A 25,244-nucleotide genomic window follows, 5' to 3' on the forward strand; every position below is an offset into this window, starting at 1 on the left:
TGGTATAAATTACTATCACCACCTCCTGAAATAATTTGCTTATCCACACTCGCGATCTCCATGGTAATGTTATCTCTGTTACGCGTAACCTCCCTTTCTTTACGCCACATTTTAACATCAGCCTTTAGAACCTTTAATTTATCTTTGAATGCAGTAAAGGCATTCCGATTGTGAAGAGCATTATCTTTCTTCCAGCTAGTATTGACGAGATCTTCAAATCCATCAATATCGAGCCAAGTATTATAGAATCTGAAAGGCGTAGGGCCGAAATCAAGACACTTCTGATATATTAGCAAAGGCCGATGATCAGATAAAACATTATCAAGAGCTACTAAAACCAGGTCGCTTATGACATTTAGAAGAGAATGATTAACAAGGACCCTATCAATACGACTAGCCTTTGACCCGTCAATACTTGTTCTGGTAAACTTGTGCCTCCCAAGTGGTAGATCAACAAAATGACCATGATCGATGAATTTATTAAAGTTATCTGCATTTACTCGAGAAAACGTTTTACCCATACGGTCCTCTGGACGTCTTACCGAATTGAAGTCCCCGCAAACAGTGTAATTCCCTCTATAAGAATCCATGAAACTTAAGATACTGTTCCATAGTTCGACCTTATTATTTTCCAATTGAAGAGCATATACATTTAGCATATAACAACTCAGATTAAACGCTACCCAATTTCCTTTTACCACAATGAATCTATCGAATAAGTAAACATCCTCCTTAACAAAAGCATTAGGATCCCATCTACAAAGTAAACCCCCCGAGTGGCCATTTGCAAGAGATTCAGCAAAATCATATCCATAATTACCCCAAAGGCTTTTCACACGGAATGAATCAGATACCGACATCATCGTTTCTTGAATAGACAAAAAATTGATACGATGTTTATTTAAGATGTTACGAAGTTTCTCTCTTTTTTTATCACACCCTGTTCCACACATATTGATAGATAGTATCTTCATTGGAGACCATCAAATTCACTCATCCTTTTCAATTTATGATCTACCACCTCTGGCTCATCAATTACAATATATCCCATGTTGTTTCCCATATCCATTGTGATAATTTCTCATATAAAATATAAATTTGAACACAGTTAAATAAGAAGTATATAACAGTCTCAAAACTTAAATGGCGCGTTTGGTTCACAGAATTCGATGAAATTGGAATTGAATTTCATTCCTTAGTGCGTTTGGTTGTTCAAAGAAGAAGGAATCAAATTCCGTAAGAATGTAAACATTATATCATTTGATGAAATGTCTATTCCTTAGGGATGGAGAAAAGAATCTCATTCCTTCACACACTTGAATTTGCAAAAAATTAAAAACATTTCGTCAAATTCTATTCCTTTAAATTTCAAATACTTTGATAGATTCCATTCTTTCCAAAAATATTATATGAACCAAACGCATTCAAGAATTACTGAATTATAGAAAAAAACTTAACCCCTAGATTTACTCCCGGTAATAAGCCACAAACCAAAATCACCATATGTCCAAAAATAAGACACACAGTATAAATTAGGAATCTTCTGTTTATCTAAACACTGAAAATGACCTCTTCAACAACAATTCCATATTCAATTCCAATTCATTAAAACTTTCCAAATCATACATACATCGATTCATCATTGATTGATTCATTTCAAAGCATTCTTCCTTGATTTAACACCAACCAATCCTTCAGTTAGTTCAAACCACCGCCATCATTTCTTCTTCAATTTTTCACTCATCAATAACCACCTTATTATTATTATTCTTATACTTATTATAACTACAATTACAAATCTATATCTTATTTTTATATGAAAAATGAAGTTACAGGCGTTACAACAGAGCTACGCTAATCGTGGACGGAATAACAGTTTCAGAAACCAATCGCCGTTAGATTCAACGGCTGACGGACCTAACGCCGTTAAATCTCCAGCTAGTATTTTCTGGTTAATTCTTCACTGTTTATGCTGTTTAATTAGTCTTATTCTTGGATTTAGGTTTTCGCGTTTGATTTTTTATCTTTTATTTTCGACTTCTTCTATCAACAATTTGTATACTTCCACTACGACGTCGTTTAGTACTAGTGCTAATGATATAGCTGAAACGCTGTCGTTTACTACCTCTATTCGTAACCTTTCGCCGCCTGTAGTGGCGGTTAATAGTGATAGTAATCATAGTGTTGTTGCTAGTAGAGTTGTGGTAGGGAGGCACGGAATCCGGATCCGGCCGTGGCCGCATCCGGATCCGACTCAAGTTATGAAAGCTCATAAGATAATTGAAGCTGTTCAGAGAGAACAGAAGGTTCAGTATGGGATTAAGAATGCTAAGACTTTGATTGCCGTTACGCCGACTTATGTTCGGACGTTTCAAGCTTTGCATCTAACTGGATTGATGCATACTTTGATGAATTTGAATTATGATGTTGTGTGGATTGTTGTGGAAGCCGGTGGTGTGAGTAATGAAACGGCTGCGTTGTTGGCCAAGTCGAAGCTGAAAGTTAGGCATATTGGATTCGAGAAGAAGATGCCAATATTTTGGGAGGCTCGACATAAGATGGAGTCTCAGATGCGGATGCGAGCGTTGAGGTAATGTTTAAGGATTTTGATGTATTTTTTTGTTTGAGTTTTATTATGATGTTATATGTATTGCTGTTTTTGGTGTGTAGAATGGTGAGGGAAGAGAAGCTAGACGGGATTGTAATGTTTGCAGATGATAGTAATATGCATAGTTTGGAGTTCTTTGACGAGATCCAAAAAGTGGAATGGATCGGTGCTGTTTCGGTTGGGATTCTTGCTCATTCGAGTCATCCTGATGAAGATCCATTTGAGGTTCAGAAGACGATGGATGAAAAAGATGACAAGAAATCACTGCTGCCGATTCAAGGTCCGGCTTGTAACTCATCTGATAGATTGATTGGTTGGCATACGTTTAACTCACTTTTATACAAAGGGAAGAATGCAAATTATATTGGTGATATGGCGATTGTGTTGCCAAGGAAGTTAGAGTGGTCAGGATTTGTTATAAACTCAAGGTTGGTATGGAGTGAAGCTGAATTTAGGCCTGAGTGGATTAAGGATTTGGATATCGTTGTGGGGGTTGATGGGGACGATGATATTGAGAGTCCTCTTTCTTTGCTTAATGACTCTTCTACGGTGGAGCCACTAGGTAGTTGCGGGAAAAAAGTGATGCTTTGGTGGCTTCGCGCCGAGGCTCGTGCGGATAGCAAGTTCCCTGCCGGGTTAGTCATCTCTCTCAATGATAAAAGTTCTGATTTTTGATGAATATTATGTGCATATATTGATTTGTTTTTCTGTGCGTCTAATCTGTTTCAAAGCTGTGCTGATTGTTAGATTCTTGCTGTCTTAGAATCTTTTAGTTTAAGAATTTCATTCATCAATTTCATGCTAATATTAGTTTGAGAGGTCATGACGATGGCCAAAGTTTCTATTGGCATGTTTGGATGTGCGGTTTAAAACTGATATTATGATATGATAATGAAAATAAGACAATCTTGAAATGAAACAGTTTCTTAGTGTTCGACAGATTCAGATAATTAGAATCTAGAGGAGCTACTATATAAGATGACCAAGATGAAATTTCTTATAAACTTTTGAGTAATTTTAAAGTATGACAATTTATGTTTTTATCAACCATACAAATATGTTGTTGCCAAGGTTTTATAAGACAACTATAATTGAAAAACTAAATTACCTGATTGTTGAAGCAACTTATTGTTTGACTACTAATTAATAGGATATTCGTATTTAAATTCACATTATTCATAGCACATACAAACTGAGTATATCGAAGTCATAATAGTAAATTGTTGGTTGGAAATAAATAACAGAAAATCCCCAATATGATGATATTCTTAGTTTCCGCGGATGCTTGATTAAGTGTAGTTAGGAAGGTTAGTATAAGGATATGATTGTTTTTCAATTTGGAATATGTATTGTAAGAGTGTGGCTCATTTGTGTTTATTCCCATTGAAAGCTGTTGAATTTACAAATTACCATAACTTGACCTAAGCAATTTTATAGATCTAAAATGTATATGTAGAAATATAGAATTGTATGTATGTATGTTTTCGTTTTATTTGGTTCGTTGTGTAGACACTATGAAAAATATAATTGCTCAAATGATATACCATTTTTTTCTGATTTGATCTGATATATATATATATATATATATATATATAGGAAAGTTATTTTTAGTACAAGGGTTTGAAAAAGTATAAAAAGTACAAGGTATTTCCTCCTCCTTCTTTCTTCCTTCCATCTCCGACCACCACCACCACAACCATGATCATCTCCGACCACCACCATGATTCTCCGGCGACGACGACCAACTCCGGCGAGACTTACCCATGTGTAAGTAACTTACATATGTGTAAGTACAACTTTTTTTAGCATTTTAGGGTTTAAAATTTCTAGGTTTTTTCCTTTGCGAGACAACCACTACCAGCCACCATCATCTCCGACCACCCCAACCACGGTCCCGACGCCGACATCAAGGGCTTTGCCCGTACCGTAGCAAACCGTCACCATCTCTTGGATCGCCGCCCATCAAATCCATACGATTCCCATATGTGTCCCTTGACGGTCAGCTTTGAACGGATGAGGGCCTCTGGCCCGTACCGTATCCACCCGAAAACGAACCTGATTCTCGCCGGAAAGTTAACTTACACATGTGTAATGTACTTACACATGTGTAAGTCTCACTGGAGATGGTCGTCGTCGTCGTCGGATCATGGTGATGGTCGGAGATGATGATGGTGGTGGTGGTCGGAGATGGAAGGAACAAACATGTGTAAGTTAACTTACACATGTACTTTTTGTACTTTTTTAAATGCTTGTACTATAAATAACCCACCCCTATATATATATATATATATATATATATATATATATGGGAAAAGGGAATATAAGGCTGTCCGGCACCTAAGCTTATGTGTGGAACTCCTCACATACTAATATTTTATTATTTCTTGTTTAATGAATAAATGCATGGGCCCCCATGATTTTTATGGATTAAAAAAACAATATATGAGTGTTCCACACCTAAGCTTAGATATCCGACAGCCTTATATTCCCATCCCCACTTATATATATACTATATTATAAAGCAGATTCCTCTGTCTAAATTTTAAGTTTCAACATTTACTTTTCTGAAATGCCCCTCCTATGTATTCTAGATTTACCTAAAATAACTATATTACCCTTTCTCTCTCCTCAAATATCAACCAATCATATTCTTTCTCTCTCATCCATAAATCATTTATTCCTCCAATTCATTCAAAATCTTTTATCTCAAAAACCGTATATCGATAAATTATAAAAATTATATGGGTGTTCATAAAATTTCGTGCTCTTTCATTAGAGATGTCATTCGATATACTTTCGACGAATTAAATCTGGGGGCGGAGCCTGTTCGGCTAAGACATTTGGCTATAACTCTCTATGACCTATCACACTCTATGACCTATCACCCCCACCATCTCACCGCCGCAACGTATTTTGTAGAAGAAAATTTCTTATGAAACCTTTCAAATATCCTTTTATTAACTTGTGAATGAAATTGTTCACGTTTTTTGTTCACATGTGACAAACGACTACATAGAAGGTTTTGGAAAAAATTTTCTTCTGCAACATATATTTTTTTAACGTTTCACATGTGAATGAACAAAAAAACATGTGATCCAATATGAATTTTAGGAGTTCTCACGGTTCTTACAACAAAATAGGTTCTCAAAATAATATATATATATATAATTTTATCGTTGATTACTTGATTATTATGGAAATTTAATAGGGCTTATGTATCAAGCTGTATTTCATGAGGGTATTACGTAATACTTCTGTTTTATACGATTATATGGGCTTAGTCCAAGTTACTGTGTCAGAGAATTTACGCAAGAAGCTAAGTTATGTGGAGCTAGTTTTTTGTGACGGACAAACTTATGTTAACTAATAACTATACACATATTCACCAAACTTGCATATCTTTTTTTCTTCGCTTTCTATACCACTGGTATGCATACACATACACATACCAATAATCGAACTTACATGTAAAGGTTTAAAAGTAATTGGTCCCAAAGTTCAAAATATACATTACAAATAAGTACTCCAACTCTCTAAGAGTGTGGACGTTGGTCCCAAAAGAAACAATAATAATGTCACCTTCCCCTATGATCACATCCTAGTTGATAAAAGGAGTTCTTTTTAGTGGTTGCAAAAAAAATTTATACTACAAACTAACCTAGTATATTTTTAAAAACTCTAGGAGTCTGCCGGGAATGGTAGCAATTCAAGGAGCCATTCTAGAGGGGATGTTTATTAGGTGGTATAAACTTTGCCCAAACAACATAATCCTTGAAAGAAAAGTTTTATACCTTTCTACTTTAATAAAGGTCAAGGCTTGTTTGCTTTACGTGTCAATACATGATTGGTTCAAGACTGCTCAGCTTCCGTATGTGTCAAAACAAGGCGGGCTACGTTAACTTGTACATTTTTGTTTGTTTGTAGAACTTCTCAGTAAATCCATAATCTGTTATCTATGATCACGTTGAGAGCCTTAATCTTTGGATAAAAATGTTGTCTGGCATTATGCATTATAGATACATTTTGCTGTAACCTTCGTGTCATTTGACCTGTTCCCCTTTTATTTTATTAAATATTTTTGACCCGTTTGAGATTAGAAAAACCCAATTGGACTTATTCATAAATAATTGGCTAAAAATTTTCCCCTCTACTCTTTGGGTTCACCTTAAGGGCTACATTTTTATAACTGTATTACGGTCTCGATAGAGAAATTTAGATCAATAGAGGTGTTGGATTAAAGTTATGGGGGTGTGGAGTGATGAGGAGAAATGCAGGACATATTAAACACAGGTTCTAATACCGTGTAGATTAATGAAAACTGTGTAACATATTATGCACATCGATAAGTATTTACTATTCCAAAATACAAACCCTAGAAACCTAAGCCGGGCTCATTTACGAGAAACCCTAAATAAGTAACTATACATCATATCTGATTCCCCTAAGTTGTGTCATTTTAGGTTTGCATCTGACAAGAAAGTACATTTGTTATGTCATAAATAATATTATCTCTTATCTTGAACCTGTAACTCCTTCAAATGGATTACTGCATGGTTAAACTCTTTATTCTGCATAAGATCTTTATACTTGTCAATTTGAAATCGTTTTCCTGATGTTTGGCACTTTGGCTTTGTTTGTGCAGATGGACCATTGATCCTCCATTAGAGATGACAGTCCCAGCAAAGCGAACTCCATGGCCTGATGCTCCCCTTGAACTCCCATCTAATCCCGAAAAAGTGATCACCAGCACCACTCAAGAGAATGCTGAAAAGCGTGCAACAAAAACTCGGACACCGAAATCAAGACGCAGTTCACGTGGCAAAAGAAAACATGAACCAAGAAACACAGATGCACGCATCTCAGCGAGGAATTCTGGAGAAAGAGTCAATAACTAGACATCTCTGGTCATAGTGAAATTGCTGAGAAGAATTCGAAGTCCATACATTCATCAATGGAGGTGAATACATCTTTTATACAAAGTAAATAGGGGGGCGTATCTTACGGTTATTTGAATTTTTCTTAGCTTAAATTCTATTTCTGAGTTCAGTTTCATTTCATGTATGTTTGTGGTTGATTTAAAGTTAGAGGTTTGGCTATTTTCAATGGTGAGTGACAAAGGGAAAAGCCTGTACAAGTTTTTGCCTGTTATAAATAGGTCTCGGAAATACTAAAATGGAATTTAAAAAAGAAGAGTTGTGCCAATTTTATTTATGTGCTTATTTTGTTACATATGTACATCTATATCTGTATGTGCACGACTCAAGAAGTCGGCTTGTAATAGGAAAAAATGTCATAAAATGACTGTACAACGGTGATCAGCAACAACAGCATGGCTGCAAATACTGAGATCATAGTCCATGGATTCTGGAAATATTTGTGGCTCAGATCTGCTTTCCAGGTACTCCACCGACTGTCACGGCTCTTATTAATCTTATCTGTCAACCCTGAAAGATAACTGTCATTGAGGTCTGCCACGACCTCTTGACATAGCCTGTTGAAGAGGTCAGCAACATCATCATGATTTCCAAGCCAGTGCTCGATGATCCCTTTATAATGTAAGAAGGCTACGTCTTCGGCAGAGTCTATCAAGTTGTTCATGAAAACTAGGTAAGCTGTTATCTCGTTGCTGCATTCATGATGACACTCCTCAAATGCCACAAGATTACGAAATATGGATTTGGTACCCTCGTGAATTAAGATGCGAGGTATCTCCAAAACTGAATTCTTGTACTTGATATCCCAAAACTGGTCAGTCTGCCGTTTTCTAAACCTTATCCCAGTTTCTCTGAGTTGAGATACACAATAGGTTACCTGTGTTGTGGGCTTGCCTACCACATTACGGCTCAACTTTCTCTTCCACAACTTTTTGGCTCTTTTTGGTAAGATTAATTCTCTACTGACTAGACTTTCTCGGAAAAGATGGAGGCAATGAAGGGGAAGTGGATCGTATTGGCTAAACTCCTTAACTTTGTGGAAAGGTTCATCGGTTGGAATCAATGGTGCGAAGAAAGTGACTGCCATTCTCACTAGTGTGTGTGGATCATGACCCTCGCATGTTTGAAAGGCTAAGAGCTCATCGAGTATGAATAGAGGAATCTGGTTCTCTATCTTCACCATATCCCTTCGAATTGAATCCAATGACCCACAAATTGAGAATACCGGATCACCTTTTGCATAACCGAGTTTCTCAAATCCCTTGTTCATTCCTCTAAATAGCTCGAGGATGAAGCAACCATCAAGAACCATCATCTTCACAAACTCGTTGCTGTTAAGGTCAATCTCACCCTCATAGCATTCTCGTGCTTTTGATTCGAGCTTTTGGATGGAGTCAAGGTAGAGCTTGAAGTCATGTTTATGGCGATTAATGGTCTGGTAAAAGGCACGCCACTTGTGGCGCTCCATGGGGAGTAGATGGCCATTTTGACGGTGGTAAGGCCCAATGGAAACTACACTCGGGGTGTAGGATTTCTCGTCAGCTTCACGTAGACATCTAGGAACTCTATAAATGCACGTTTTTCGGTTGAAGATTGCTTGGTTGTTCATCCGTGCTTTCTCGAGTTCCTCTGCAATGGTGATGAGCCATTCGGGCTGCGGTTGTTGGCTGTCATGTTGATCGTCCTCCATTATTCAGTTGAGTTCGAGATTAAGCAACTTTGTGAAGTTGTGGTGGGGTAGAATGACCAAAGAGAGGATACTAATAGATGCGGGCTTGCTTGTGTTACACGTTCGTACAACTTAACTAAGCATGCGTCAACTTACTGATCACACGCATTGGCTCAAGTAGAAGAGGAAAAGTCGATCCAATTATTTTTTATTAATCTAGATTCTGATCGGTTCAACCTTATTGGCTTTGGTCAATTTGTGCTGTTGTTTAAGAATTACCGGAAAGTTAAAACGTAACTTTGCTCATACAACTACTTATTAAACGAGAGCACTACAAATTACATTTTATTCATTAAATTGTTTGGTTAATAATTTAATTGGTTTGACAATAAGAATCAAACTCATCATATATGGTATAATAATGAAACCCACAATCCCTTGTGTTAGGAAAACCATTCATATATAATTCATTCATATTCATAGTGTGATTTTCATTTAATTTCAAACAAAACACCCCCTAAAAGTATATGCAGTAGATTGTAAGCCAATGACAATCCTTGTACTTTACTACTTCATCATTTACCTTTGATCTTTTCTTTGCTATGAATAGTCTCCTTTGGTATCATGGAATGATTTAATTTAATGAACGGAAAGAGTCATTTCATTCTATCAAACAATTTGACCAATTGTTGTTTTCTCGTGGAATATTAATATATTACTTAAAAAAAATGCTATTCCTTCCATCACATTATTATTGTCCTCCAATAATAAAAAAAAATATTGAAAAATATGATTTAAGATAAGCGTATCAAATACCATATTTAGCTTATAAAAAACCTACTTTACCCATATGAATTATGATTAATATTATATTAGACTCTTAAAAAACGACTTTCAGTACATAGTGTAAGAAGATAATAAGATAAGATGAACGATAAAAATAAAACAAATTAAAGAATACCAAAGTCTTTTTATATATATCACTCTTAGTTGAAAAGATCGTGAATATGTCTCCTAAATCAAACCCATTGACAAATATATCACAAAGTTATAAACTACTTACTTTTAACACTAGTGATTTTCAATATCTAACTTCTTTTTGATTTAAGAGATAACAAATATTGAAGAATTCCCATAAAATAGACACTTTTGTAAAATCTAATATTATTCATTTATTTTACAAATTTCTCTTATCGAGTTAGAAATAATTCGTCTAATTTATTAAGTAAATAATATGATAAAAATAACTTAAACATACAATAGATTTTCCTTAATTATATGTATCATTTAGATCATCCCTGCTTCAATGGAAAGGGGAGAAGAACCCTTTCACAGCCACTCCTCTTCTCCTAACATGATTAGAAAGAAAGATAGATGATTGCGCAAATAAGAGGACGTATAACTTACTTGTCCTAAGTACACATACTTTGTAAGAAACTATATATATTTTCTTGTTTATTTTTATCTAAAAGATACACTGATCTCATTATATACATCAAAGTAAACATACTAACAAATCTCTTAAACATAGTTAATAAGAGGATAAAAATAAATATTAAATAATATTAAAATTATATATTTTCACAACTGCTTTTTATCAATACTATATTATAAAAAAGTAACTTTTTTAATTTTGAAAATGTTGAAATTTGTGTAATATTTATAACATAATACTCTTCAAAATATTTTTGTCTGCATACTTGATACTTCCTTAACATTAATAATCAAATTACAATACCAATCATTAATCTTTTAAAATAAACTTTAATTACTTTTACATCAACAATTTACACCATTCGACACCCACCACCACCAACAGTCACTGCCACCACACCGTCGCCGTGATAACAACCGTTGCATTACACGAGTACCATGCTAGTTAAAGAATATATATTTCTTTTTTGTTGTTACGAAAAAAAATTAAAGGTAAGATCAATTGTACGTTTATGATAATGTGTTCCTAAAAATCGATTCTCAAATTATTGTTAAAAAAATATTAAAGATATTTTCAATGTCGAAAATACCCTATTAACCCATATTCACGGGTCTTATTACAACCCGTTTACCACTAACTCCTCTGTTCTCATTTATATTTCCCCACATCCAACCTAAAAAAAGAAAGAAAAAAAAAACAAAAACTCATGGTTCCCATGTCCACCTGAGCAGCTAAGAATGGGTCAATCACAATCTGCACCATCGCCGGCCGGGTCAACTCACCACCACCAGCATCATAATCGGTCCATCACTTTAACATATTCAGCAGTATCTGGATCTGAAATGAAATATAACAATAACAAAAATATTATACACATGGAAGAAGAAGATATAGATTACACGGGTGAAATACCAGACGATTGTTTAGCCCTAATTTTCCAATTCCTAAATCCGGGAGACAGGAAGCGTTGTTCCCTCGTTTCCAAGAGGTTTTTGATCGTAGAAGGCCAAAGCAGACACCGTCTCGCTCTCAACGCCCAATCCGAAATCCTTCAATTCATCCCTTCTCTTTTCTCCCGCTTCGATTCCGTCACCAAACTCTCCTTACGTTGCGACCGCAGATCCGTCAGCCTAAACGACGCCGCTTTGATTCTCATCTCTCTCCGCTGCCTCAACCTCACGCGCCTCAAAATCCGTGGCTGCCGCGAGGTCACTGAAATCGGTATGTCTTCTTTAGGCCTCAACTGTAAAAAATTAAAGAAATTCAGCTGTGGATCTTGTACGTTTGGTGCTAAAGGCATCAACGCCTTTTTAGACAACTGTAGCACCCTTGAAGAGCTTTCTGTTAAGCGCTTACGTGGCGTCAACGACGCCGCGTCGCCGGAATCCGTCGGTCCCGGCGCTGCTGCTGCGACGTTGAAATCGGTTTACTTGAAGGAGCTTTATAACGGTCAGTTTTTCGGACCCTTGATTGCGGGTGCGAAAAAGCTGAAAACTTTGAAGTTGTTGAGGTGTTTGGGGGATTGGGATAAGCTGCTTGAAATGATTTCGGATAATAATTGTTTGAGTGAAGTTCATTTGGAAAGGCTTCAGGTCAGTGATGTGGGCCTTTCCGCTTTGTCGAATTGTGTGAATTTGGAGATATTGCATATTGTCAAGACTCCTGATTGTAGTAATGTTGGTGTTGTTTCCATTGCCGAGAGGTGTAAGTATTTGAGGAAGCTTCATATCGATGGATGGAAGACTAATCGGATTGGGAACGAGGCTTTGATAGCTATAGCTAAACATAGTGTCAACTTGCAGGAGTTGGTTTTGATTGGTGTCAATCCGAATTCCATTAGTTTAGAAGCAATTGCTATGAATTGTCAGAAGTTGGAGAGGTTGGCTTTGTGTGGGAGCGAAACGATTGCAGATGGGGAAATTTCTTGTATTGCGTCCAAATGTGTTGCGTTGAAGAAGTTGTGTATTAAGGGGTGTCCTGTATCCGATGAAGGGATCGAGGCGTTTGCTTGGGGATGTCCTAATTTGGTTAAGATTAAGGTCAAGAAGTGTAGAAATGTGACAGTCGAAGTTGGGGATTGGCTCAGGGCTAGGAGGGGTTCGCTGGTGGTTAATTTGGATGTGTGTGCCGTTGAGGTTGAAACTGTGGATGCAAGTGCGAGTGAAAGTGGTGGTGCACAAGACGACGTGGTGGAGTTCCCGCCTGTAGCTGCTGCTCAACCTGAGTCGCTGACTACTAGCGCTAGTGGCCGGGGGTCTGTTTTCAAGACAAGGTTCGGGCTTTTTGGAGGAAGGAGTCTCGTGGCTAGTGCTTTGAGGAGGTGGTCAGCTGGCAATAGCAGTACCAATGGTAGCTCTGGCAATAGCAGTACCAATGGTAGCTCATGACCTATTATCTTACCTTTTAAACTACATAATCGAAAAGTGTTTGCTTTTTTTCCTTTCCTTTTTTAAGTTATGATTTTTATTCAGTCATACTACAATGGAAACTGTCATCCACCAAGTGATAACCGTATTTGGTGGTTCACCTCTGTGTGTTGTCTTTTCAAAATGTATTTTGATGTTGTCTTTTCAAAATGTATTTTGATTTTGTCTTTTTTATTTCTATCACAACAATCAAGGGGCAGGAATTCTGCTTAAAACATGTAATCATTTGTTATTTGATATAGTGAGCCATGTATCTTTATCTTGTTATGTTCTTGCTCCTGAATGTTAACTGAAAAGAGTTTGACCTTACATAATCATCTAGCATAAGTTTTTTACAACTAATGTACTTATTGTTTGTTTCAGTGTTAGGCTTATGATTACCAATCAAAGTCTTATCACTTGTAAGAACCAACAAAGATTGTAGAATATGTGTTCTCTCATTGATATATCGCCTGTGTTATAGTTTTTCCGAGATTTTGTTACTTTTGAGGTACTTAGTAGGCTTTCCAGGATCCTTTTACATTCCAGATATTTAGTTGCAGGAATTTTTTGTATGATACCAGAACTGTCTCCATCCCTTTCATTAGTCATTACTATATCTGGAATAGTTTGATGAATAAGGCAATTGGCTATGTTTAGTATGGTTATATTGAAGTGGTGTTTTTGTCTCAACTGATGGATAACCTTAAGATTGTGTTTAGTGACTGCCTTTAGTCAGCTGACATGAAAACTACAAAATCCATCTGCTGTTGTATCAATTGTTTTAAGTTATGCAGTCAAAAACTATATCTAGTTCTCCACTATTGAGTTGATGACTGTAAATGTTTTCTAAGTCAGTGATTGTTAGGCTGTTAGTATCTTAAGGCAACTTTGGATGTTAGTACTCCTTCCGTCTATATAATGGAGGATTAACAATATGTAGTCTTTGCATCATTGCATGTAGATTGGACCGTTCATAAAACAAATGGCTGTAGGAAACCGAATTTGGTTGGACAAACTATGACTGAGGGTATAATCGACAGAGATGGGAGATGCTGAAAAACAAAGATATGGTTAGTTTAGATAAGAAACAGCATATGGATCCTTTGAAGATTCTGTGTAAAGATATTCTCAAAGAAAATCTTAATCTTGTTGTATTTCATTGACCCTCAACCAAGTCCTTTGACCTGTTGATACCAGGCGTAAGATTCTTGATTAGTTACGCCGCCGTCTCCCCCCCCCCCCCCCCCCCCCCCCTTTTTTTTTCTGTCATCAGATTGAGATCGTTCTCTAGAATCTAAAACTGGGATTTACTTCATCTGCATCTTTGACCATTATAGGGTTTTTGTTAAAATTAATCTTCTTGCTCCGTTCTGGGTATTTCTTGATCTTGCTTCTTGGATCGTTATTCCACTGTATTGTCCTTTTTTCGTATCATATTTTAGGTATCCTAACTTTCTAATATGTTAGATATAACATACACTCTGTAATTCTTATTTTTGAAGTGTTCGATATAATCAAAGTTGGTGACTGGTGGGGTGTCATTGAAGAGTGACTCGAACCATGAACGTAAATTGCTTCTTTTTAAGTGGGGAGCAGATAATGTTGGAAATGCTGATGTGTTCTCAAGCTGCTGCTTTTTGTAAAGGTATGTTACTAATATTCAATTCGGTAGATAGAATAGTATGAATCTATGAATTGTGGTCACTCGCTTTTAGTTCTATATGTTATATTATGCTGTAAAATTTTTATAAAGTTTATAATAGCAAAATATGTAAAACTTGCAGTTTGTATTCATACATGTGTCTGTCTTGATAAAAGGTCTCTAAAATAAGAGAATAAAAGGGATAATTTTCCATTGGGCGTCTCGAGTTGCCATTTCGGAAAAGGGGGGGGGGGGGGGGGGGTTAACCTTTGTACGAGATTGACCTTGTCTTGTGGTCAGAGAGAGATATAAATGTAACTCTAAATTTAATAGTTGACGTAGCGAGAAAAAAGGATAGAAAATTGGACCTGTTGATTCTAAGAATACAACAATTCTTCTAACTATCGTTGATTAAAAAAGAATACCGATAATTAGTGTATTTCACACACTAACACACACTTGTGTAGGGAGAAAAATATGAAATTTCATATACCAATCAAAAACTACCCCTAACACAAATTACATCTCAATATATATAGCCATACTAGTAAATACATAATACCAACATTTTATCTTCTTAATATTCAAAAACCCCAAAAATAATTTATGATCAAAACCCATCAACTACTACGGTTATGAAGCCAAAAGATCAACTTATCTTTCACCTCCAACTTAAACTGGTTATTGCACATGTATGTATAGAATTTTGTCATACTTTTAGGATGTCTAAAATCACCAGGAGTTTGACCAGCATCAATAGTAAAAATATATCACAAGCTTTACGTTTCAACATTGTTCCATGTTAACTTTATATTTAGTAGTGCTTGTTTTGTAAACTTGTATTTGATATGTCCTTGGTGTTTAGTATGTTTAGATTAAGGGGTTTGTCTTGTAATTAGTCATGTACTTGCTTGTAATTAATTAAGGGGTTTATATGCAAATTATAAGCATATATAAACCCTCACATGGAATGAAATAATAACCTTTTGACCAATTAATTATTGCATGTTCTAATACCTATATTCTCTTTCAATACCTACATTCCCATTTCACATAAAGGTTCATTACACATTTTAGCAAATTTTACATTTGGTATCAGAGCAAAATCACATCGTGTGAAAGATCCATGGCTTGATTTTGTTAATTGTTTGTGCTAGATTGTGTATTTCATCGACTGTTCTGAAAACCGGGATTCATTACTGGTTTTCCAGATTTCCCGAATAGAAGTTCTAAAACCGGAATTCATTGGATTGTTACATGTTCTAAAACCGGGATTCATTACCGGTTTTATCTGTCTTCTGTACTTGTTGATTTTAATCACAATACCTGGTTTACACCAAAACCGGTATTAGTCACTTTATTCATAGATAATAAAAAGCTACTCATAATCAATAACTAACCTCTTGAAAACCGGTTTTTCTAAAGATCATCAGAATACCTGTATCAGTTAGTTGATTTGATTTTTATCTTCTTTGCCTTTAATAATACCTGGTTTATTCCAAAACCAATATTTGTTCTCTTATTAATCATTTAGTTAATATCTTCAAGTATTTTTCCGAAAACCGGTATTAGTGCTCTTATCCACTGAATACCGGTATTAGAAAGGGTTTTGACTGTGTGATTGAGTTTGAAAGTGAAAATACCTGGTTAACTCCAAAACCGGTATTTGTTCTTCTATTGTTTACTTTGATAAACCGAGATTCTGCTCAAATTTTCATTTGAAAACCGGTATTTGTCCTTCTTTATCAAATTCCGGTATTAGTTCTGTTATTACCCAAAACCGGATTTAGTTGACTTCTGTTTGTGTTATGTGTTGAAATACCTGGTTTACATCAAAACCGGTATTTGTGCTACTTTTCATCTATTTCTGGTAAAAGTTACTCTGCCCAAACTTTTTCAGACTTACAATAAGTTCTTTCTTTATGTGCAATGGCTTCTCAAGACTCTTTAATTCTTGGTAACGAATCAAGGCCTCCTGTTTTGTATCGTGACTGTTACCCACTCTGGAAGAATAGATTCTTGAACTGGATTAAGAAACAACCTCTGGGGACTGATATTCTCGCTTCAATCAACGATGGTCCAGTTGAACACATTAATCCAGTCACCAAAGAACCTCTTCCCCCTGAGAGTTGGAATACTACTCAAAGAAATAGAACTCAAGGTGATAATCTTGCTTTACATAATCTCTACATGGCCCTTCCAAATGATATCTACTGTAATGTAGACTCATATGACACTGCAAAAGACATTTGGGATGAATTAGAAAGACAACTTCAAGGATCTGATCTATGGTCCACCATTCGTCTCTCTAATGTTCTTCATCTCTATGAAACCTTCAAACAAGAAAAGGGTGAATCTCTTCTAGATGCCCCCACATGTTTCTGCACTGTCATTAATGCTTTAAGAAAAGAGAAGGTTAAGAAGACTGAGATGGAACTAAAAATCAAATTCTTGAACTACCTTGATCCAGTTTGGCATGAGTATGGTACTCAACTTAACCAACATTCTGATTTTAAGGATCTTACCATTCACACTCTATATGAGAAGTTGAAGCTCAATGTTCGTGATGTCAAGGCAAAACAAGCCTCCTCTTGTGAACAACTCATTTCAGATCCTCTTGCTTTGGTTGCTAACAAAATGACACATCCACTCTTCAATTCCAATGCAGCTAATATCATTCCAGATCTTGATTCTTGTAATATCAATGCCTCTGAGTTGGATGACAAAGAACAACAAATGTATAATGACTTGGCATGTTTCACCCGATCTTTCAAGTCAAAGTATTTCAACAAGAAACCCACAAATAATCAACTTCGTACATCATCAGTGTCCTCTTATGCTCGTAACAATCAATCTCCAAGGTTTCACACCCCGTCTGAGAATGTTGGACCTGAAAAGAAATATGATGCTTTAAAGTCATTTGAGAAGAAGATTCTGGAAAAGAAACCTGAAGACGAGATGTTTCAACTGTGGTCAAACAGGACATTTTGCTATCCATTCTCCCAAACCAAAGCAGAAGAACTCTACTTATTATCAGAATAAACTCTTGCTTGTTAAGCAACAAGAAAGTGGAGTTGCACTTCTTGCAGAAGACGACCAGTGGTTGCATCTGTCAGATGAAGAAACTGAGGAACTTGCTGCTAATGTTTGCTTCATGACCAAAATCAAACGATCCAAAGAGCTTGAAGAAGAAGGTAACAGTTCAGAATCTGATGATGATGAGGTATGCCATATCCCTAAATGTGGTCTTGCTCGTTTAGTGAACAATTGTGAACAAACTGATTTTACAAATGCCTCATTGAAAGAAGAAGTTGCAAAATTAACCTATGCTTTACAAGAAAAGGAAAATTCTTTAACTAAAGTCAAACAAGATTTTAACATTCTTCAAAAAGATTTTAATGATTTAACAGCCAGTAATGCATCGGTTTCTTTTACTACTTCTTTTGAATTACATCTTTCCAATCAAGAACTTGGGCTCAAAGTATTTGAACTAAACCAAATCATCAAAGAATTAAAAATTGCACAATTAAATGAAATGTTTAGAGCAAATGCTTTGGCCGAGGATCTTGTAGCTCTTCAGTCTAAGTTCAACGATTCCAACCCTACAGTGAAAGAATTACAAAATCAAATTTCTGATTTAAATCATGCATGTTGCATCAAAGATTCTCAGAACAAAAAACTCGAAAATAAAATTGATGAACTCACTGATGAAGTCAAGTTTTATAGAGTTAAGGTTTACAGAATTGATCAATCCAACAAGCAAATCTTTTTAAACAAACCAAGAGATTTTGAAGATTTCACTAAAGGGTTAGGATTTGAAGATCCAAAGAACTTACTCACAGGACAACTCATTGTACCACCCCTGTATGATGAAAACATGATGCGGTATGGTCTACTCAGTCAATTTGTCCGACCCAGTTATGATGATTTTGATACAGAAGAACAATTATCCAAATGTGAAGTTAAAATTAACTATGATCACATCAATGATTCATATGATTTGTTTAATCTTCCACTTTGTCCTAAAAACAAAAAACACTCTGTTATAATTGTCGAATTGGATAAAAACTCAAGTGAAAACTCAACTGAAAAACAAACTGTTGAGCAGTCAAGTGAGTCCAAATCTGAAAAAGAAATAATTCCTCCGAAACCAGCTCCAGTTCGACCATAAATTCCTCAGAATCACTATAACAAAGATGTCCCAGATATTGAACTTCAAACTTCCAGTGTTGTCTATGATTGTTCCGATCTTAACTGTCCAGTATGTGTTGTCTTGAATCCCACATCTTGCTCTTCTCTTGATACTACTTGTGAACGTATTGATGCTTCTGTGCAAACTAACTGGGATTATGTTAAGACCTACAATGCTGCCACCCAAACCGATCAAGACAGCATTAATTGTAATGACCATGATGAGGAAGAAATAGTGTCAGTGGATCAATCTGAACATGTCTTTCCAAATGTTTTTAATACCGGACCACTTCAATTTTCTGAAGAAACTCAATCTTATCTAAGTGAAATTGATTCTGTTACCAAAAGATTTGAACTTGAAAGAGATCAACGTTTAAACCTTTTAATTGAATTTAATAAACTTAAGATAGAAGTGGAGTATAAAAACATTGTACTTCAAGCTTTTGCAAATAATGACAAGGAAAAGGCATCAAAGTTACTACAGTCTGGTCCTTTCTCAAAATTTTTGAATGTAACTCGTACTTTGGATACTTCCACTGATACTACCTCTTATTCAACTCAACCAACTGAAACATTCATTCAAATCCAAGTCTACTTGGATGAAATTGCTGCATTGACAAAAGCTTTAGAAAAGGAAAAGCAAAGCAAAATCGCCATATACGACTCTCATCAAAAAGACAAAAAGGTTTTTCAAAATAAATCAACCATTTTTGCAACTAAATAATGGCGATATTGCAAAATCATCAAAGAACTTACTGGTTACAAACCTGAGTTACCAAATGTCAATGCAACAAAGTCATCCAACGAGACTTCGAGGTCTTCAAAGACCAAAGTCCCTAGTGTGTCTATAGAACCCGATCTAAAGGACCCAAAGTCTGATTTAGATATGTCAAACCTCCCGGATCTTAACAACTTCTTGGAAGAAAATAACACTTATGATCCTGAACTGGAAAGCAAATTTGTTAAAAAGGAGAAAAAGGAAGATCCCACATTAAGAAAAATTCCCAACAAACACCCCTTGCCAGCCGCTTGTTTACCAAGGAAGACACCACGGAGAAAAATCACTAGTTCTAGTCTGAAGTTCTCTGACAATACCGCAAAGACAATTAACACTCCAAAAACTCCTGTCAAACTGACCACCCCATCACCAAAGAGAAAACTTACTAAAATGAAACTGCCTCAACAACCAAAGGAAAGAAAGTACTCTAGTTCTACCAAACATCATCTAACCAAACCTAAGCTCACCGTTATTAAAGATGATTCTGGGAAGATTACTAGATGTCAAGATCAGTACGGTTGGTTCCCTTTTAACACTAAAAAACAGTCAACACCCATCCATTTCACACCTAAAAGGCAACCGAAAACAACCCACTTCAAGCAGTTTTCTTCTAACCTAAAAACTTTTCATGTTTCAGGTGACTTGTGCTTAGATTGTCGAAGTAAATGGCTTCCTAAAGATAGACACTTAGCTGCATCTAGGAGAGTCGAGCATGATAAAGAGTCAACTTCTGTGAAACAAGTGTGGAGAGTTCGTAGGACTAGTTCAGTAGATAGTCCCAAGTCTTGTAGGACTAGTTCTATTTAATCTCTCTCTTCTTTTGAAACTATTTTAATGTTTGTATTTTGTATTTTTTGTTTGAACTGAGTGACTGTGTTTCGTATCTTCAATAAATGTATGAATGTTTTGTGTGTTTATTATTTGTTCCTTTAATTTAAAATGCATGGTTGGTTCTTATCATAATTCTACATCATTTAATCATTCTGCTCATTTTACCTCTAACCATCAATGGACCCAGTTCAAGTGGGGACCTAAACCAATACTTCCTGTTTTGTCAGGAATTCTTCATTTGTGTCTGGTATATCGACTCCGGATGTTCCAGACACATGACTGGCAATAGATCTATTCTTCAGAATTTTGTTGAAAAGTTCATGGGAACAGTTCGTTTTGGAAATGATCATATTGCTCCAATACTTGGATATGGTGACATTATTCAAAATGGGATCACTATCAAACGTGTCTCATATGTGGAAGGTCTTGGTCACAATCTTTTCAGTGTTGGTCAATTTTGTGACAATAATCTTCAAGTCCTTTTTAGACGCCATGAATGTAAAGTACAGACTGAAGAAGGGGTAGATATTCTGACTGGCTCTCGAGATGACAACTTGTTTACTATCGATCTTAATAACATCCCATCACCTTCCTCTGAAATTTGTCTTCTCTCAAAAGCTTCTGCTCAACAATCTTGGTTATGGCATAGACGCCTATCTCATCTCAACTTCCATACCATCAATGCTCTTGTTGATAAACAACTTGTAGATGGTCTGCCTGATTTCAAGTATGACATCAATCATGTTTGTTCGGCGTGTGCAGTTGGCAAACTAAAAAGGGCGTCTCACAGACCAAAGAAACATCTGAGCACTGATGCTCCTCTTCATCTTCTTCACATGGACTTATGTGGTCCTATGCGTGTTCAAAGCATTCATGGTAAACGATACATTCTTGTTATCGTTGATGACTATTCTCGCTACACGTGGGTCTACTTTCTTCGTGAGAAAAGTGAAGCTCCTCAAGTCATTATTGACTTCATTAAACGGACTCAAGTTAATCTTCAAGCTTCTGTTCGTTCTGTTCGATCTGATAATGGTACCGAGTTCAAAAACACTACACTTGAGTCATTTTTCTCTTCTGTCGGTATCTCTCATCAATTTTTCGCTGCACGAACTCCACAACAAAATGGAGTGGTTGAACGTCGTAATCGCACACTTGTTGAAGCTGCAAGAACCATGCTTGCTCACTCTCGACTTCCTCCTAATCTATGGGCCGAAGTCGTTGCTACTGCATGCTTCACTCAAAATAGATCGATTATCAATAAGCGATTCGACAAAACTCCATATGAAGTCATCAACAAGAGAAAACCAAATGTGAATTACTTTCATATCTTTGGATGTGTATGCTATGTTCTCAATGACCATGACAATCTTGGAAAATTTGAACCAAAGGGAGATGAGGCTTATTTCATTGGTTATTCACGTGAATCCATTACTTATCGTGTTTATAATCGCAGAACCAAGAAAGTGGTAGAAAGAATGAATGTCAAATTTGATGAACTATCTGGAATGCTCCTAGATCATCATTTTTCAACATCCTCTGTCTCTACTCCTCCAGCTCACTTCCCTAAATCAGTATCTGATCATTCTCACAATTTCCCATGTCCAACCACCGAAGAGTTAGACACAGTTTTTGATTAATTTTATCATGATTCTCCTTCAACAAAGGAACCTACCTTCTCTGAAATTGGATCCTCATCTTCAACAAATTCTCAGTTCGAAAGCTCATCTTCATCTCAACAGAACAACTCTCCAACATCACCAATAAATTGTCCCACTCCATCTCCCCCAGATACTCTATCATCAAGAAATCCTTCAATCTCCTGTCCATCATCTAGCTCCAACTCAGATCCTGAAGAAATGGCTCTACCTGATGAACCAACATATGAGCAAGTTGCTGAACAACATTCACCCAACTTTCTTAATCCCGATGAAAATAACGAACCAGCTGAACCGTTACCTCATTCTCGAAAATGGTCTCGATCCATGCTTCCGCATCTACCAAGTCAAATCATTGGTGATCCATCTGTTGGTCTAACCACTCGAGCCGCTTCCGCTAATGAATGCTTGTTTGTCAATTTCTTAAGTATGGTCGAACCTACTAACGTCACAGAAGCTCTATGTGATCCAGACTGGGTAAAAGCCATGCAAGATGAACTGTCTCAATTCGAACGTCTCGAAGTGTGGAAATTGGTTCCTAATCCATACATTCACAAGGAACCAATAAAGACCAAATGGATATTCAAGAATAAGAAAGATGAAAGTGGCGTTGTTGTTCGCAATAAAGCTAGACTTGTTGCTAAAGGATATTCTCAACAAGATGGAGTTGATTATGATGAAACATTCGCTCCTGTTGCTCGTATTGAAGCCATTCGCATTTTCCTTGCTTATGCGGCATTCAAGAACTTTACTGTTTATCAAATGGATGTTAAATCAGCTTTTCTTAATGGGGTTCTCAAAGAAGAAGTATATGTCGAACAACTAGAAGGATTCATTGATCCAAAACATCCAGATTATGTTTACAAACTTGACAAAGCTCTCTATGGATTGAAGCAAGCACCACGTGCATGGTATGATGCTCTTACCACATATCTTCTGAACTCTGGATTCTCTAAAGGTACTATCGACACTACTCTGTTTATCCAACGGCAAGGTAACGATATACTTTTGATCCAGATATATGTAGATGATATTATATTCGGTTCGACTAATCCTAAGTACTGCAAAAACTTTTCTGCATTAATGGTCAAGCATTTCGAAATGAGCATGATGGGTGAACTAAACTTTTTCCTTGGCTTACAAGTTAAACAACTTTCAAATGGGATTTTCATTTGTCAAAATAAATACATTCTTGATATTTTGAAAAAATTTGACATGACAAACTGCCAACCAATTGCCACACCAATGGATCAAAGAACTAAAATTCATGCTGATATTAATGGAAAACCATACAATCAGAAATTTTTTCGCAGTATGATTGGATCACTCATGTACTTAACAGCTAGTCGACCGGACATTATGTTTGCCACTTGCATGTGTGCTTGCTTCCAAGCTAACCCTATGGAAAGTCATGCTCAAGCTGTAAAACGAATCTTTCGGTATCTTAAAGGAACTATAAATCTTGGTTTATGGTACCCAAAAGATACTGGATTCGAGTTAATAGCTTTTTCAGATGCAGACCATGCTGGATGCAAGTTAGACCGCAAAAGTACTTCTGGGAGTGTACAGTTTCTAGGTGACAAGTTAGTCGGTTGGTCCTCAAAGAAACAATCTTGTGTGTCCACCTCAAATGTTGAGGCTGAATATGTGGCTGCTGCAAGTTGCTGCTCACAAGTTTTGTGGATGAAAACTCAAACTTTCTGACTATGGATTCAAATATGATCGAATACCAATCTACTGTGACTCCAAAAGTGCTATCGCCATCTCTTGCAATCCTATTCAACACACACGGACAAAGCACATTGATGTAAGGTATCATTTTATCAACGACCATGTCAAAAAAGGTAACATCGAACTCTACTTTGTTCCAACTGACTACCAACTTGCTGATCTGTTCACTAAACCATTAGATCGCCAACGGTTTACTTATTTGATCACTAAGTTAGGTATGCTTGATCTACAAACCTAATATGCCTTAACAACATGCTGTCTATGTTTTTTTTCCTGGTCAAACGCTTGCCATCTGCTTACTTGCTCTTATCTGCAATGTTTGAGTGGGAGAAAAAGGGTAGAATGCATGTTTTTAGGGGGAGTTTGTAATTTTCTTATCTGTGTGTGTCTGTATGATTTTTCCTAGGGGGAGTTTGTCCGTATTTCTTTGCCTTAAGTATCATGCTTAGAAATCTTAAACCTTTTAAAAAAAAAAACCGGTTTTGACCAAACCTTTAAAATCGGTTTTCATATCTTTTGATTATGTAATACCGGTTTTCATATCTTTTGATTATGAAATACCGGTCTTCATATCTTTTGATACTATAAAACCGGTTTTCATATCTTTTGATACTGTAAAACCGGTTTTCATTTCTTTTGATACTTTATTACCGGTTTTCATGATTTTTCATGATTTTGTTTTTCCCAGGGGTGATTACTTGACTCTTACGTGATCTTCTTGTATCATTTATCTTTGTTGAGTATTCGGGTATCTTATTTGTCCTATTTCATTTCTGATTTACTTTATGCTTAATTGTCATGTGATTATACTATGTGCAAGAATTACTTTACATGCATGTTTATCTGTTATGATTGCTTAACTGCTTATATCGTGCTTTGTCTATATTAGTTGGATTGTATATCTCAGCAAGTGCATCGATATCAAGTATTTACTTGATATCTTGATTCTTTGCATAATATCAGTATGATATACTGGTATTGATTCTTAAAATTTTCAGTTTTATAAAAAGTTACTCTGTCCAAAAATTTTAAAATGATTTTTCATCATCATATCTTATTCTTCATAAGAATCATATCATTGTGTTCTCACATCATTTCATTTTTGATCAATCTAATGTTCATTAATCTATCTGAGTTCACACATATTGGTTGCCACATTTCTTCTTGCATATACTTTTGACTATACATTTTTTTTCCTCTAAGAAGTAAGGTATTGAACGCCTTGATGTACTACCTTTACATCTTCTGTGAAAAAGGCTGTGTAATCATTTATATCTTTCAAACATACTGTTGTCATACATCGGGTTTTCTTTAAAAGCAAGACATTGAACACCTTGATGTACTGTCTTTGCATCTTCT

At 36.1% G+C, this 25,244-nt stretch overlaps 3 protein-coding genes across 3 annotated transcripts; 2 read left to right on the forward strand and 1 right to left on the reverse strand.

Moving 5' to 3' along the window:
- Positions 1 to 1,572: 1,572 nt before the first annotated feature.
- Positions 1,573 to 7,819, forward strand: LOC122590023 (probable beta-1,4-xylosyltransferase IRX14H). Its single transcript, XM_043762360.1, has 3 exons — positions 1,573 to 2,590; positions 2,671 to 3,243; positions 7,251 to 7,819. Exons 1-3 carry the CDS (start codon positions 1,824 to 1,826, stop codon positions 7,501 to 7,503), a joined length of 1,593 nt encoding a protein of 530 aa, XP_043618295.1. The 5' UTR covers positions 1,573 to 1,823; the 3' UTR covers positions 7,504 to 7,819.
- LOC122588151 (UPF0481 protein At3g47200-like) lies at positions 7,812 to 9,232 on the reverse strand. The gene has a single exon (XM_043760285.1). It carries the CDS (start codon positions 9,230 to 9,232, stop codon positions 7,868 to 7,870), a length of 1,365 nt encoding a protein of 454 aa, XP_043616220.1. The 3' UTR covers positions 7,812 to 7,867.
- Positions 9,233 to 11,301: 2,069 nt separating this feature from the next.
- LOC122590022 (F-box protein SKIP2-like) lies at positions 11,302 to 13,339 on the forward strand. Its single transcript, XM_043762359.1, has one exon. It carries the CDS (start codon positions 11,384 to 11,386, stop codon positions 13,031 to 13,033), a length of 1,650 nt encoding a protein of 549 aa, XP_043618294.1. The 5' UTR covers positions 11,302 to 11,383; the 3' UTR covers positions 13,034 to 13,339.
- Positions 13,340 to 25,244: the final 11,905 nt, after the last annotated feature.

This window comes from Erigeron canadensis, chromosome 2 (assembly GCF_010389155.1).
Source record: "Erigeron canadensis isolate Cc75 chromosome 2, C_canadensis_v1, whole genome shotgun sequence".
Classification (NCBI taxonomy): domain Eukaryota; kingdom Viridiplantae; phylum Streptophyta; class Magnoliopsida; order Asterales; family Asteraceae; genus Erigeron; species Erigeron canadensis.